The sequence below is a fragment of the Topomyia yanbarensis genome, chromosome 1 (assembly GCF_030247195.1).
Source record: "Topomyia yanbarensis strain Yona2022 chromosome 1, ASM3024719v1, whole genome shotgun sequence".
NCBI classification, from domain to species: domain Eukaryota; kingdom Metazoa; phylum Arthropoda; class Insecta; order Diptera; family Culicidae; genus Topomyia; species Topomyia yanbarensis.
The window spans coordinates 55,801,764-55,816,694 of record NC_080670.1 but is presented as its reverse complement, the minus strand read 5'-3'; the positions used below and the strand labels follow the sequence as shown (position 1 = coordinate 55,816,694).

Here is a 14,931-nt window from a genome sequence, read left to right as displayed (position 1 = left end):
CCAAATGTTGCATTTGAAATAGTCCCCTAATTGCCAGCAATCTGCTGGCAAATTGAAGGGCAATTAGCGCATCCGAGTTGGCAAATAGCCCCCCGTTAGCCAGCAACTTGCCCTTTTTGACTGGGATATTGCGAACAGCTTCAAGTAATACTCGACAAACATATGATTAGGGCGCAAAAGTCAGCTTTACAAATTCTTTTTGAATGGAAATTCGGGACAAACCGTTTTTGGTCGAACACAGCTCACAGTAATCAATGAAAGAGAACACTTTTCTCTTTTGTTCACCAGCAACATCTGTGATCGGCGAGTAACGGTCTGTCTAGAATTATCACTCAAAGTGAATTTTGACATTCGCTTTTACACCGTAATCATATCTTTGTCGAGAATTTTATGCAATGTTGGTTTAAAACAACATTGTGCATTTAAGGGTTAAGCTACTGAACACAAATCAGTCTCCCCATCATCTTAAACCAGAATAATTGGAATATCAATCTTGTGTAGCTGACGAAGCAACAATCTGGTACCTTGCTTCCACGGATTGTCTCGGATACTGCCGGTTATAGTGTCTGATTTCGTTTCAACAGGTTCGAGTCCTGTGTCGGTTCGTATGGTTGTGTAGTTTTATCATTTCGATTGCATAATCGGACAGCATTCAGGAGCGATTATATATCCACAACAATTAAGACAACGTCAAAAAATGGTACGTACTCACCTGCCCTGCCCGATGAACTAGAGGTCAGTAGATTGAGATCTAATCGTATCATTTCACATTGCAGTTACTTCGTCCAATTCAACGATATATGTCTCCTCTAGTATATCGAGCCATGTCAACTGGAGCGGAACGTACCGTCATCAGTGAGGAACTCGGTAGTGACAAGGGAGTCATTACGCTGAACCGACAAAAGGCCTTGAATGCCATCAATCTTGATATGGTGCGACAGATTTACGCGGTCATGAAACAGTGGCAGAATACCAAGAGTTTGGTTATCGTTAAAGGAGCCGGAGAAAAGTCGTTCTGTGCGGGTGGTGATGTGCGAGCAATCGTAGAGAATGGTCCGGTGGATTCATCGAGAAATTTCTTCCGCGAGGAATACCGACTGAACGAACTGATTGGTACCTACAAACCAGACTACGTTGCTATCATTGATGGAATAACCATGGGTGGTGGAGTCGGTTTGTCCGTGCATGGGAAGTATCGAGTGGCTACCGAGCGGACCATGTTCGCCATGCCCGAAACAGCCATCGGGCTGTTTCCGGATGTCGGTGGCGGATTCTTTTTGCCTCGACTGCAAGGCAAACTAGGCTTGTTTCTGGGATTGACCGGCTATAGATTAAAGGGCAAGGATGTGATGAAGGCTGGAATTGCTACCCACTACGTTGAAAGCAAAAATCTTGAGGCTCTCGAGAAAGAACTTGTTGCAGCTAGGAACAGCTCGGATGTCTCCAATATACTCAATAAGTTCAATGCAAACGATAGTTCCGAATTCACACTGGCCAAGGAATTGAAACAGATCGACGAGTGTTTTGATGCATCAACAGTAGAAGACATTTTCGCGAACTTGGAAAAGGATGGCAGTTCTTGGGCTAAAAGTACTCTGCAAACTATGGCCAAAATGTCACCAACTTCGTTAAAGGTAACCAAAAAACAGTTGGACCTTGGAGTGCAGTGTGACTTACGTAGCTGTCTAAAGATGGAATTTCGCATGGCGGTTCATAGTGTCATCGGTAGTGATTTTGAGGAGGGTGTCCGAGCAATGTTGATTGATAGAGACCAGAATCCGAAGTGGAATCCGGCAAAGTTGAGTGAAGTTACCCAATCACATGTTGATCGGTTTTTTGGACCACTTCCCGACGGAGATGAATTGGTTTTCGACAATGAGGCGAAAGCGAATCTATAAGTTGATTATTTCTGTGGCGATTCCTACCTCAAGTGCATTTAAATAAGCTAATCAGTGGATATTATTAACGCATGGCGTAAACAAATAAAATTTTAGTTAAATATGTCCGTTTTCTTTTTACCTTTTAATATCCTCTGGTCGGTCATCTATGAAAAATCGATCCAATTCGCCAGATGTCATACATTTATTGAACTGATACATAACGAACCTCACTCCGGGCTCCATAATTTAAAGGTACGATCGTAGGATGTAGTTGCGATGTGCTGTGAGTTCGGTGAAATATCCACACTCATGATTCTACTATCGTGCCCGGAAAGCGTCTTTAGCGGTTGCCATGTTTTGTTGGACCAAATCTTGGCCGTATTATCATAGCTGGCCGTCACTAAAAAGTGGCCTCCATTTTTCTGATACTTCACATCGGAAACCAAATTTCTATGCGCCGGTATCGTGTACACCGGATGTCGCCGTCTCAAGTCCCAAATCTTACAGGAATTATCCTGCGATCCCGTCACAATATGATATCCATTAGGAGAGAAATCCACACCGTAGATGGCACTCAGGTGACCTTCAAGAAACATAATGCATCGACCGGTACGTAAATCCCAGACTCGACCAAACGCATCCAATCCGCCTGTTACACATACGCTTCCATCGATCTGAAAAGCAATACAGTGAACGGCTTTGGCATGTCCTTCTTGATGTAAAACTTCCTGCTTTTGCTCTAAATCCCACAAGCGCCAGGAAGCATCATAACATGCAGTTCCCAAAAATCGACCGGATGGATGAAACGCTAAGCGCGATACACGATGCGGCACATGACCGTTGATATCTGCTACTGCTTCCTCACTATCGAACGACCATAGTTTCACCGTTCCATCATAGCAACCGGAAGCCATGGCTACCTCGCCTTTGGTATCAGTTGGAACGCCGGGTCTGAAAGCAATCGCACTCACGTAGAACTGATGACCTCGCAATGTCTGAACAAGGTTGCAATCCGGTACAGACCAAACCTTGCACATAGAACTGAGACTTGACGTCAGAAGCAAGCTTGAGTCATAGTTGAAGGAGCAATTAGTGACTGGACGAACATCACCTACCTGACTGCACTGTGGTGCCAATGACTGAATCCGCTTCTGAAGTTCCACCATCCGTCCAGCTTTGGTAGCACTTGGAAGCTTCAGCAATTCGGTAGCATGATCCAATCTTTGCTTTGCCCGTGGCAATGAATAATTTGCCAACCAGATTCGGGCGATCCGCAGCGACTCTGGTCCTTCGTGGTACCATGTTGACTCTTGCTCCTTCTGCATCTGCTTCTTGTCATCATCTTTTGTGATTTTCTGAGGAATCGCACTTTCGCCTAGTGCAGATAGAAGCTCTTTAAGTCGAATTCGACGCTCGGCTGGTCCTTCACCGAAGTAGCAAATCGGTTCGTTCAGCGCCCTCAGATTCTTTTTGACCTCTGCATCATCCGTACTCACGTGAATTTGCCTCGCTTTTTTCTTCCTCTCAAACTCCTCGAGAAGTGCTGCTTTGTCTTTGGACACTTCTGCTTCCAGATCGAAATAATCGCTAGAGGTGTATACCTGACCACTTTCACCCGAACCACCAGCAGGTCCGTAGAGATCCGAAACGGAATCCTTTATCTGACGCATCCGTTCGGAATCCTCAAGCGATCCATAGTGGATTGTTTTCTGTCGTTTAACGAAGACCAGATCTTCCTCATCCGACATTTCTAGTGTTTTTTTTTCAAAGTGTTAACAACAAAATACAAATAGTAGATATTTTTTCAGCCTGTAGGAACTCAGATAATAATAATTATTATTTAATAAAGATTCCGCGCTCGACTTATAGATGCACCGACGTTTTGTAAACGATTTCTAACAACCTACTGGCAACCCTATAAGCCGCTCTATTCCCGTCAAAAAAGAAAAGGGGCTAATGAAAACAAATTATTTTGCGCTGCAGACTTCCCACATTTTGTTTAGGCATACTGGCTAATGAAATGTAGATTTCGACCGCCAGTGGTTAGTAAACGGCGGGCGAACATCGCATGTAAAAGCGCAGCCCGCTTTTGGTATTAGCATTTTATTCATCGACGGCCAACACCGAGATTAAGGGTCGATTTTTTCACCCTCGCTTAACTTTTAAACCAGGTTCACCAGTACGTTTAAACCGAGGGATTGCCCTTCCTATGATCATTCTCAGGGATAGACCGTTCCAACATCAAATTATGGTCTTGTCAAATTTTGGTCTTGTCAAACTGCAAATGACGTGAACACCCAAGATGGTACCAGATAAGGTATAGGCATACGTAAAGCGAGAGTTTTGGTTTTACGATTGGTAAGATCGACATTGCGTAAATACTGATTCACTTCCCAAAAAAGCGGTTAATAGAAACGAAATTATTAAAAACAATGTTTTGAATATAGAAACTAGTGCTTTCAGCCTCCAAAGCTTTTGCCACCAAAAATATTATTGTACACACATGCATACACCTTATGCAGATTATCTTGAATCTGTTTTGCGTTTGTCAAATCTGCCACTCTTCTTATTCTTATCCGGACACGCACTTTTTCCCTTTGGGGCAGACCCTCGGTTTAAACATGGCCAAAGCGTTAAGCAAGGGTGAAGAAATCGGCCCTAAGTGATACAACTTGGAACAAAAAAAACGCATTGAAAATAAGTGGTTATAACAAGCGTCACATGGGGTTTTCGATTGATTGACACCGGTGTAGTGGAGTGCACTGAAACTGCGCCGTTTTTGCACTTTCTAGCAGTAGTGCAGAAAACTGGATATGTTCCATTGACACTTCTGCTAGAAAGTGCAAAACGAGGGCAATCCACTACACCGGTGTCAATCAATCGAAAATCCCAATAAACAATTATTATCTGAACTGGGTAACAGGCATCTTGCGGTTCTGAAAGATTTTCCTAAAAATAACTTAGTCAATGCAACCTGGTCAAAAAAAATGCGGTCGAACATTAAGATTTCTGACAGCTAATTTACAACCACAGATGTAATGTATCGCCAAAGGATTTTGGTTTGTTTGCCTCACGAAATACCTAACCTCAACCGGTTTTTGTAGTGCAAATAGTTTTGTTTTCCTCAAGAAATAATTCGGCACCGTTTCTTTTTAAACGGGAATAGAAAGGTCAACGGACAGGCATTAAATTTTAAACAGTTTGACGTTTGACTCAACTCACCTGTGCTAATTGCCCCTAGGAACAAATGCAATTTGCGAATGCGATTTAAAGACAATTTCAATACTTAGTCAAATTTTCTGGCGGCTGAAATGGACTTGGTTGTTTTTTGCGTTTTTTGACATGGCGGTTCATGTTTGGCTTAAGCTTAACCCTTAAATGCGCAATGCTGTTTTAAAACAACATTGCGAAAACCATCTCAAAATTATCATAGTAACGTATTAAAACTGTTAGACAATTTTCAGAAAATTTGAAAAAAATTGCTTTGCGCCTTTAAGGATTAAAATTGTTTTTTTTTAACGATTGGCGTGCTCTTGCTTGTATTTTGTTTGTCTAGTGCACTTCATTTAGCCAACGAATGTGGGAAACTGTGGAATCGTGTGTAAGTATAGTGGAACAAGATCTCTGACCTAAAGTCTTAATGAAAGTCAGATTGTGGTAAGTTTTTGTGTGCAATACCAATTTCACCGTTGATTCTTCCTATAATTTGGTGGTGATTAGCTAGTATACTGAAAAGTTTATGTGAGTAGATATGAATCCGAAATTAAGTATTATTTGTAATTTTCATGTTAGGCAATTAAGGGCGATTAAATGGCGCGTTCCGTGGGCGATTTAAGGGCAGGTAAAGCGGCAAAAAATGATAATTCTCGCGTGTTTTTGAAAAGGGCCAATGAGCATACTGTCAAAATTCACTTTGAGAAGAAATTATGGACAAACCATTAAGGTCCGATTATAAATCACAACAGCAGAGGAAAGAGAAAACTTTTCTCTTTCATAAAATGTTACCATCCATTCTCGGCGAGCTACGGTTTGTCCGGAATTTTCTCTCAAAGTGAATTTTGACAGCATGCTTATTGGCCGATTACAAAAAAACACGCGAGAATTATTATAGAGCCTGAACAATCAACCTGGGACAGTGGTACCATAGTTGCGGATTTTTCCGGAAACCTGCGGATTTTGTCGCAATTTGAAATTGAACTGCGAATTTTTCTGCGATTTTTTAAAATTTAGAGTTTTTTAAAACAGAAATTCATAATCAACTACACACTTAAAAATATTTACTTTTCACAAGATGCGCATAAAAGGAGCGTCACAATTCACTTGAATTTACATTCAAGAACATGTAAAAATGTACTTTGTCCACTATTCTCCATCTCCATTGAACCGAGTTCTACATCAAAAGAGACACAATATTTTATTTCACCTGTTAAAACATTTAAAATTCCATTACAGCGCAAATTCGTTAGTTGGGTCACGACTGCGCCCCAACTAGCGAATCGTATCCGTTAATTGGGGTAACTGACAGCTGACAAAAAATATCCAAGGGAAACGCTGATTTTTTGTTTTCTTTCATAAAAAACAAGCAAAAATATTTTACAATTCACAAAAGTTGGCTGTTTCCTTCCGGTTTAAAGTTGTTTTTTGCGACAAAGTATGTCATTAGTGTTTTTTTGCCATCAATTATTTGTTGATAAATTCCTTCACATAAAACAGGAAATGGATACACCGTCGGGAAAAAGCCGATAAAGCACAAACATACTACGTTGACACTAGCTAAAAAAGATGGGATAATGTGATTGAATACATCAGAGATGACCTTCAAAAGTTATTGAACTAACGTCTCTGCGACACAAACTAATTGATGCTGACTGGAAGAAGCGAAATATTTAACACATTTATTTCACTAAAATCATTCCGAAATATGAATTCAAAAAATAAAATTCCATTGAATTTAAAAGTATGATTTTTTCTGGATCGCCACAGAAATCAACCAATGAACCCCTTGAAATCAATGACATTCAAACGTCAATCAGTTTTTGACTTTCAGTTTTGACATAAGAGTGTCTTTTAGTTGGGGCATGCCCCAACTAGCGAACATCCAACTAACGAACAGCCCAACTAGCGAACACCCAACTAACGAATTTGCGCTGTATTAGACAGCAAAATACATCGCAGTGTTGTTTACGTCAAATGTAATTTACATTTTTTCTATGTGTGTAGGGATAGAATCCATGATGGCCATGCTACGTGAGAAGGCATTGTTACGGGGATATTAGGACATTGCATTTTTTTTAATTCTCAAAGGCACCCCCCTCTCATATTGTGACAAATGTCAAAGTAAGCTCAGATGCCAAATTTTACATCATTTGGACAATTCTAGACTCCCACCCACTTCTCTTGAAATTTTCGAAATTGGTGCTATGGGAAAATGGAGGAAAAATTTATTAAATGCTATAACTTTTGAAGTAGCAATCAGAAAATTACAATTTATACCTCTTTTAAAGGAAATAACCTTAGTATTAGAATGGAAATATTCCTGTTCTTAGAAAAATATGGGAAGGTGGGATACTAGGTCATTTTGGTCCCAAAATCCCCCATTTTTTTTAAATTTTTCTGCTCCGTGGTGCCAACCATACATATTTTGTAGTTTTGCTAATGTGAAAAAATCTCAAGAATCGAACAGAACCTATTGGACCTTCGTCCGAATACGAGAATTTGGGGTTATAGGGCCTTTTGTCATTTATATTAAATTTTATCATTTTGAGGTGCACATATCTCCATTATTCTTCATTCAATTTTAATAAATTGTACCTTGTTGAACGTGGAAAATTCTTGGGAACACAACAAAAATACAATCGTCTGCGTTAAAATTCAAAAACATCAAATTTTTTGACATTAACTCTACAAACCACATTTTTTCATTAAATGTCCTAATACCTCAACATCACCTATTTTTCCAGGTATGAAACTTTTCTCATGTGTTTCCTAAGCACATTTTTTACTATAAGTAGTAAATTAGATAAGAATTTTGTTGTTAAATGGAGTTAATAGGAGGAGTCTACAAACCACATTTTTTCATTAAATGTCCTAATACCTCAACTTCACCTTCATTTTTCCAGGTATGAAACTTTTCTCATGTGATTCCTAAGCGCATTTTTCACTATAAGTAGTAAATTAAATAAGAATTTTGTTGTTAAATGGAGTTAATATGTGCGATTTTATGATAAAAATGTGAAATAGAGACTATATGTCAGAAAATTTGATGTTTCTGAATTTTACCGGTAACAAATCTATTTTGTTCCTAAGGATTTTCCACGTTCAGCAAGGTACAATTTATGGAAATTGAATGAAGAATAATAGAGATATATGCACGAGAAAATGATAAAATTTGATATGAATGACAAAAAGCCCTATAACACCAACTTCTCGTATTTGGACAAAGGTCAAAAAGGTTTCGTTCGATTTCTGAGATTTTTTCACATTAGAAAAAATGCAAAATATGTATGGTTTGCACCACGGATCAGAAAAATTTTAAAAAAAATGGAGGATTTTGGGGTCAAAATGACCCAGTACCCCGTTTTTCCCCTATTTTTATAGAAACAGGCATATCTTAATTCCAATACTAAGGTTATTTCTTTTATAAAGAGGTATAAATTGTAATTTTCTGATTGTTACTGCAAAAGTTATAGCATTTAATATATTTTTCCTCCATATTTTCCCATAGCACCAATTTCAAAAATTTCAAGAGAAGTGGGCTGGAGTCTAGAATTGTCCAAATGATGTGAAATTAGGCATCTGAGCTTACTTTGACATTTGTCACAATATGAGAGGGGGGCCTTTAAGAATTCAAAAAAAAAATTTTTTTGCAATGCCCTAGTGGATATAAAAAATCACGCGCATGGATTATACGGCTATCGTGGCAAAAATGATGAGGGCACCCGATCAGAACATCATAACAGAAAGCTATCAAATGTATATCTCATGTTGATATAAATTACTCTCTGTGTTATCTTTATGATATACCGATCAGGAATGCAAGAAAGCTTATATCAAGATTATATTTTCTGGTGCTATCATTGGATTAATAATATGATATTAATGTACACATACAACGATGATGTTACAGTAAGTTATATATTCTTTCACAATTATCTTTGAACGCTAACGGTTACACAAATGACAGTATATTTGCTTATACACTGAGGTCTTTTTTTATGCGTCGTAATTCAACTTTTTAAAGCGAGTTTTCTAAGTTTTTGATTTTTTTGATTTGGATTTTCAAAATTTCGCGTTTTGAGTATGAACAAGTTTTAGATGCAATTGGTCGGAGACAGTGGTGGATCCAGGGGGAGGGTCTTGGAGGTCCGGACACCCCCCCCCCGAAAATTTTTAACATCTTGATAATTTTCAAAAAAGTTTCTTTTTTAAATTCATTCTAAGTTCAAAATCTTTGCAAACCAGATTCGATTACCAAAACTGATTTTAATTAAATGAGGATATTACATATTACGTATTATACAATGAACATTTTAAAGTCGAAATTTTGGACCCCCTCCGAAATTTTTTTTTCTGGATCCGCTCCTGGTAGGAGAACTTGTCAGTGAGGTGTTTGATTGACTTACTTGGTTACAGTTGGATTAAGAGATGACATTGCCTATTTTCTGAGACACTCGTCTGACACATAACTTCGAGTAGGAGGCGTACGATTTAAATGTTAAAGCCATTATCATAACAAGCTTTGGAATCGTGAAGTTATCAAAGAACTTTTCTAAAGATTATAATTTTCCTATAAAACTTATTTCGAAGAATATGCAGGAAGTATCAAGCAGTCCAGATGAAATAAAGATACGCGAATTGAAATCAAAAAGCATTTTAAAACTAGTTTTCATAACTTAGTCTAATGAGTATATAATTAATTTTCCTCTAATCTATGCTGCATATTGCGAAAACGAATTTTCGGGTCACAAAAAACTATCTGATATATTATACTGATCTCCAAAATTTTCGTAGTGTATTTTGAGGATCTTGGTAAGACTTTCAGTGTGTTTTCTCCAATTTATGCAGGTTTTTATGAACACTTAAACCTTATCCAGTTTGTGGCTTTCTAGTTTGTGCGTTTTTTAAATTTCTAAACTATCGCGACTTTTTTATTTTATCCTCCGCATAAAAAGTGTTTGAGTTTACTTGAGTATATTTTATGGTTGAACTGACAAGTGATTTGAATGCGTTTTAGATAATCCTTGAAATATCTAAAAACTTTAATGCAAAAATATTGTTAATTTCCTCCTTAAAATTTAATCAAAGTTGGAAAAAATGTGTAACAGAAATAACATGAAATATTCAAGAATCCGTCCCATCGAACAAACATCAACAATTTCTCGAATTTTCTCATAAATCTGTTATATTCGCAGTTGATAGATATAACTTCTGTGAAAGATTTGCATTTCTAGCAATTTATTGAGTGCGAGATAATTGTACTGGTTTGTTTAGTCTTCCCCATATCAAAAATGCCAATAACAAATCCCCAAAAGAGTCTTATTTTGAAACCAAACAAAAACACATTTGTTGCTTTGAATCTATGCGGAATCCTAAATAAGATTTCTCCGTAAAATAATGTACGTAAAATATCCGCTCAATGTTACCATTTCGCATCGACATTATTTCTAAAAACCACGTAAAACACGTTAACGTACAAGAGAAGCGCCAAAGCGCACTATTAAGAATCTAAAAATAGCCCCTCTTTCCTTATCTGAAAAGATATTATAAAGCTATTCAGTCTATCGTCATATAGACAGCTGTATTGGTGAGTAAAACTTAATAAAAACAAAGCGTATGGCACCAGGAAAACAAAGAGCACTTAGGCTTGGGCAAAGTTCAATGTGTGCGTTCTGGAAACGTCTTCTGCATCTATAATCGTTTTGCCCTTGACAGAAGCGTGGAATATTATGCTAACTTTAAACATCAGTCGAAAACAACGTCGTTGGTTCATGCAGGAAACTTCCCCATCAAACTCAGAATACACAGGTTCAAAGCGGCAATATCGACAAATAATAATCTACATGTCATATATTCATTATAAAAATTAGCCAGCAAGTATGCAATCATTTGGCAATGCTATAAAAGCTTTTGATGCATGAAGCTTTTTGCTCCTAAAGCAAAAAGCGCCTTAATGTATGCTTTATTTTTCTCGTATTCTATTTTTAGACGTGCACGCTAAAATCGTTGATATCATACAATAAGTAATACAAGCTATGTTGGGGTCAATTATGCTATCTCATGTTGTTATGATCGTGTTATATTGCTATCAACGTTTGTTATAAATGTGATATTCGTAGAGAAATTTTTGTTATAATTTTTATTTTAACACCTAACGGTTTCTGCTTTATAACAAAATTTGATAGGAAATTTTTCGTAACAAAATATCAGCATGAGTTATAATTGTGTTATTTTCTCCTGGTCGGGCAACGCTCACACAGAGTAAACATTTCTGAAGTGTCACCCCCCCCCCCATTTTTCACAAAGTAGCAAATTTTGCCATGAGCTTTTTCAATTTTATTATTTAGGTGTCCGCCAACGTGTTCGGAAATATTTTGTCGTTTTTCAAAATATTTGTATTTTATTACTTAAAAAATTTTCACGCCTTTTCATGGTTATATTTTTTAAAGCAAAAGTTTTATTTCACGGGTCGTTAAACAAATGTTTGTTCTAGAAAATGACGAAAATGTTATCTATTTATACTATTTTTTAAACCATTTTTGAATCAAATGCAGTTTGAATCGGTTCCTTCACACGATATTCATTCCGTTTAAGTTGTAGAATTTTGCATATGTTATCAGCTTTTAATTAAAAATTTTGAGCGATCATACGATTTATATTTGAATATTTGTACTGCCCGTCAGACCACATGCAAGCGCGAGCAAAATATTCGTTGATCGCCACGACATGCTTAGATCTGAATCGTACTAGCCAATCTGTCATCTTTAATTCTGAACAGACGAAGTCAAAGAATTTATGTCCTTCATACACAAAGACTGGTTTTACCACAGATTTTCGCCCTAGTGAGATATTTTAGTGTTTCCCAATTTTTCTACTTAGGGTGAAATATAGCATAGTGCAATCTGTCCTGCCCCCAGCGACACGTGGCGATGATGATTAAGTAATTTATCTCACAGATGGATCAAAAATAAACTATTTGACAGGATCTGGTAATACAGAACCAGGAATAAACAGGACCAGGATCCCATGAGATACTGACCGACAGTGTTTCTAGCAGAAATATATGCCATTCAAGACTGCACTTACGTATGTCTGAGAAGAAAACACCGGTATGCAAATATCTGCCATTTTTGCAGATAGTCTGGCTGCGCTCAATGCTTTAAAGGCTCCTATATGTCACTTAAAACTAGTATGCGAGTGTATTCCCGTACTCCGGCAATTAGCGGAAAAAATCATGTTAATTTATATTGGGTCCAGGACATTGTGGAGTTTCAGGGAAAGAAACAACCGATGAGCTAGTAAGAAGAAAAGCTTCAACTAATTTTATCAGCCCAGAACCATTCTGTGGAGTCTCATCGAGTGCCCTCAAAATAGATTTGAAAAGTGGGAAATCACAGCTATAAAGAACAACTGGCGTACCATTTCTGGACTTCTATAATCAAAAAAAAATTTCTCACCCAACGAGAAAAAAAGCCTGGAGTTGCTTAGACTAAACAAAAAAGCGCTATTGATCATGACAGGTTCATAGGGCAAGTTTCTAATTTAAAAAAAAACTCATTTTTCAACCAATTCTGATGATTAATAGATCGTTGGATGCGAAATTAAATGTTCTCTCTAGATTTTCACCAAAACGAAGAAGTTTTTCAATTAAAATATTAAGCAATTGTCATATTTTTCATGAAAAAATCACAAATTCATGCTTGTTTTCATATTGTCGTCCCAAAAACGCAGTTTTTTTTAACAAAAGAACATAACATAGCATACCGTTGGAAAGACCATTTTCCAACACTCCAATAATTGAAATTCTCTTCAAAAATGACTACGTAGATTTTTTTAATGTGTCGAATGCCCCGAAAAAGTTTTTTTTACTATACATCAATATTTTGAAAGTTTATCAAATTGGGTCATTAAGCTATATATAGTTTTCCGTTCCATTCGATAAATTTCAGGTCCAATATGCATAAAAAACATTATTTCAAAAAAAAATTTCGTTGTAATACGTAAAAACGATTTTTTTGTTTTTTAAAATAAATCTTATGTTAACATAGACAGCCATACATATGATAACTTCGGTTGTTTACATCTGGCCTATCAAGACAACACCCAAAATGAAAAAAAACTATATACATTGAATGGAGTTTATTGCGCACTTCCCACCAACCTGGACTCCGCACTTTTAAAGTGCGAGTGATCTCAAAACTGCGAGCTGTCAAAAAACATGTATTTCAAGTGATAGAGATGGTACTTTCATAGACACACCAGTCGAACTAACCGGTCTTTGAGAAGAATTTAATGGAAGAATGGTAAGTGCGCAGTGCAGTTAGAATCCAGTTTTTGGTGCCACAAGCAATATGTCATATTAAAATAACCCTGCGGGAAAACCGGGAAAACATGTACTCATTTTTCCTGACAGGGCATCATTTGTCGTGAAATTCGATATGTCAAATGCTCCTGATAGTGTCAAATCGAGACTCAACATATTTCTTTATTTTAAATTTAAATGTTTATTTCACGTTTCCTGAGTTGGAAAAAATATTGTTGTAATAACGAAAATCAGCTTTATCGATGTACGTAATAAAAAAAGATTTCTTTCTCATTTAATAACCCAATGACCAGATTACTTAAAAAGCACCTTCCATTTATTTTATTTTGTAGCACCGTGTTATTATCGAGGAACATATCAACATCGTTATCTTCCGCTGTGGTACAGTCGTGATTCACTGGTTGGGCCACACCTCTGTCCAACTAACGAATTTGGTTCGTTAGTTGGACCCCGACTGACAGATGTCAAAAACTTTCCAAAAAAGACGTTAGTAGTCTGATTGCATCTATTCACATCTCTAATAATTGTCAGATTGATTGTCAAAGTAAATTTGCAATAAAATTTTGACATTCAGGTGCTCTTTAGTTGGACAATGGTCCAACTAGCGGAGGTCCAACTAAAAAGCGGTCCAGTTAAAAAATTTCCAACCACCAGTGAATCACGACTGTAGATATTCTTAACTTTTTTTAGAAACTGTGCATAACGGAGGGTATGTATGATAGCAGCTGTTGCAGGCCTCTTATCTCTCACTAGGACTACAGACACTTTATACACAGACTAGCGAAGTGTCAAATATTGCAGCCAAACGGACTGTCAAAAAGTGCAGCCAACGAGCATGAGGGTTTTGAGAGGGGAAGTACAAGAGGAAGCCAATGCAAAGCTTATGGGAGCTTCCGTAATGCCAGTTTACATTCATGGTTGCTAGTTTTACTGTTTTTCTCTCCGCTAGTCTGTTATATAAAGTGTCTGTAACTAGGACTAAAAGGAAAAACGGCCCAATTCAAATTAGGCCGCTCTTCCTTTTGAATTTTTGAAGATTTTTTTCGAATGCAAAAAAAACATTTTTTCCAAATAAATTCAAATTATTTTTTTTTGATCAGAAGTCGGTGCCATTGCATTCATTACGTAATAACATATAAGGATTTGTGATAAACCCTCTTTTGATATTTTTTGGCTTGGGCCGTTCTTGCACTGAGCCGTTCAATATATCCTTACTATCGTGGGGGAGGTGATACATGGACAATAATAAAGCGCGATGTTTATGCTGTGAAATTGTCTTCTTTCATTCTGAACGCTTAGCCAGTTGTAGTACTGTGAGATCACTACAAAATTATTCCAATTTCTTTCGAAACGGGCAATTCTTGAATTCGTCTAGATTAGCAATGTAAAGTTAGTTTCATAGGCCAGATTTGTCGCTTCTGACGATTCTGGAACTTCTGGGAAAGTGGTTTAAAATAGATATCAACTTCTGTCAGTTTCAGCATTAGTAAAACAAGATACCATGTATAATAC

General features: G+C 37.2%; 2 protein-coding genes across 2 annotated transcripts; one reads left to right on the top strand and one right to left on the bottom strand.

The window, feature by feature from the left end:
• Positions 1 to 279: 279 nt before the first annotated feature.
• Positions 280 to 1,999, top strand: LOC131677649 (3-hydroxyisobutyryl-CoA hydrolase, mitochondrial). The gene is made up of 2 exons (XM_058957551.1): positions 280 to 700; positions 777 to 1,999. The coding sequence occupies exons 1-2, from the start codon at positions 698 to 700 to the stop codon at positions 1,896 to 1,898; spliced, it is 1,125 nt and encodes a 374-aa protein (XP_058813534.1). The 5' UTR covers positions 280 to 697; the 3' UTR covers positions 1,899 to 1,999.
• A 64-nt stretch (positions 2,000 to 2,063) lies between these two features.
• On the bottom strand, positions 2,064 to 3,780 carry LOC131677648 (U4/U6 small nuclear ribonucleoprotein Prp4). Its single transcript, XM_058957550.1, has one exon. It carries the CDS (start codon positions 3,626 to 3,628, stop codon positions 2,108 to 2,110), a length of 1,521 nt encoding a protein of 506 aa, XP_058813533.1. The 5' UTR covers positions 3,629 to 3,780; the 3' UTR covers positions 2,064 to 2,107.
• Positions 3,781 to 14,931: the final 11,151 nt, after the last annotated feature.

What these genes read in the sequence shown, in the direction of transcription:
- LOC131677648 (XM_058957550.1), bottom strand. Translation starts at nt 3,628, where the DNA reads ATGTCGGATGAGGAAGATCTGGTCTTCGTTAAACGACAGAAAACAATC.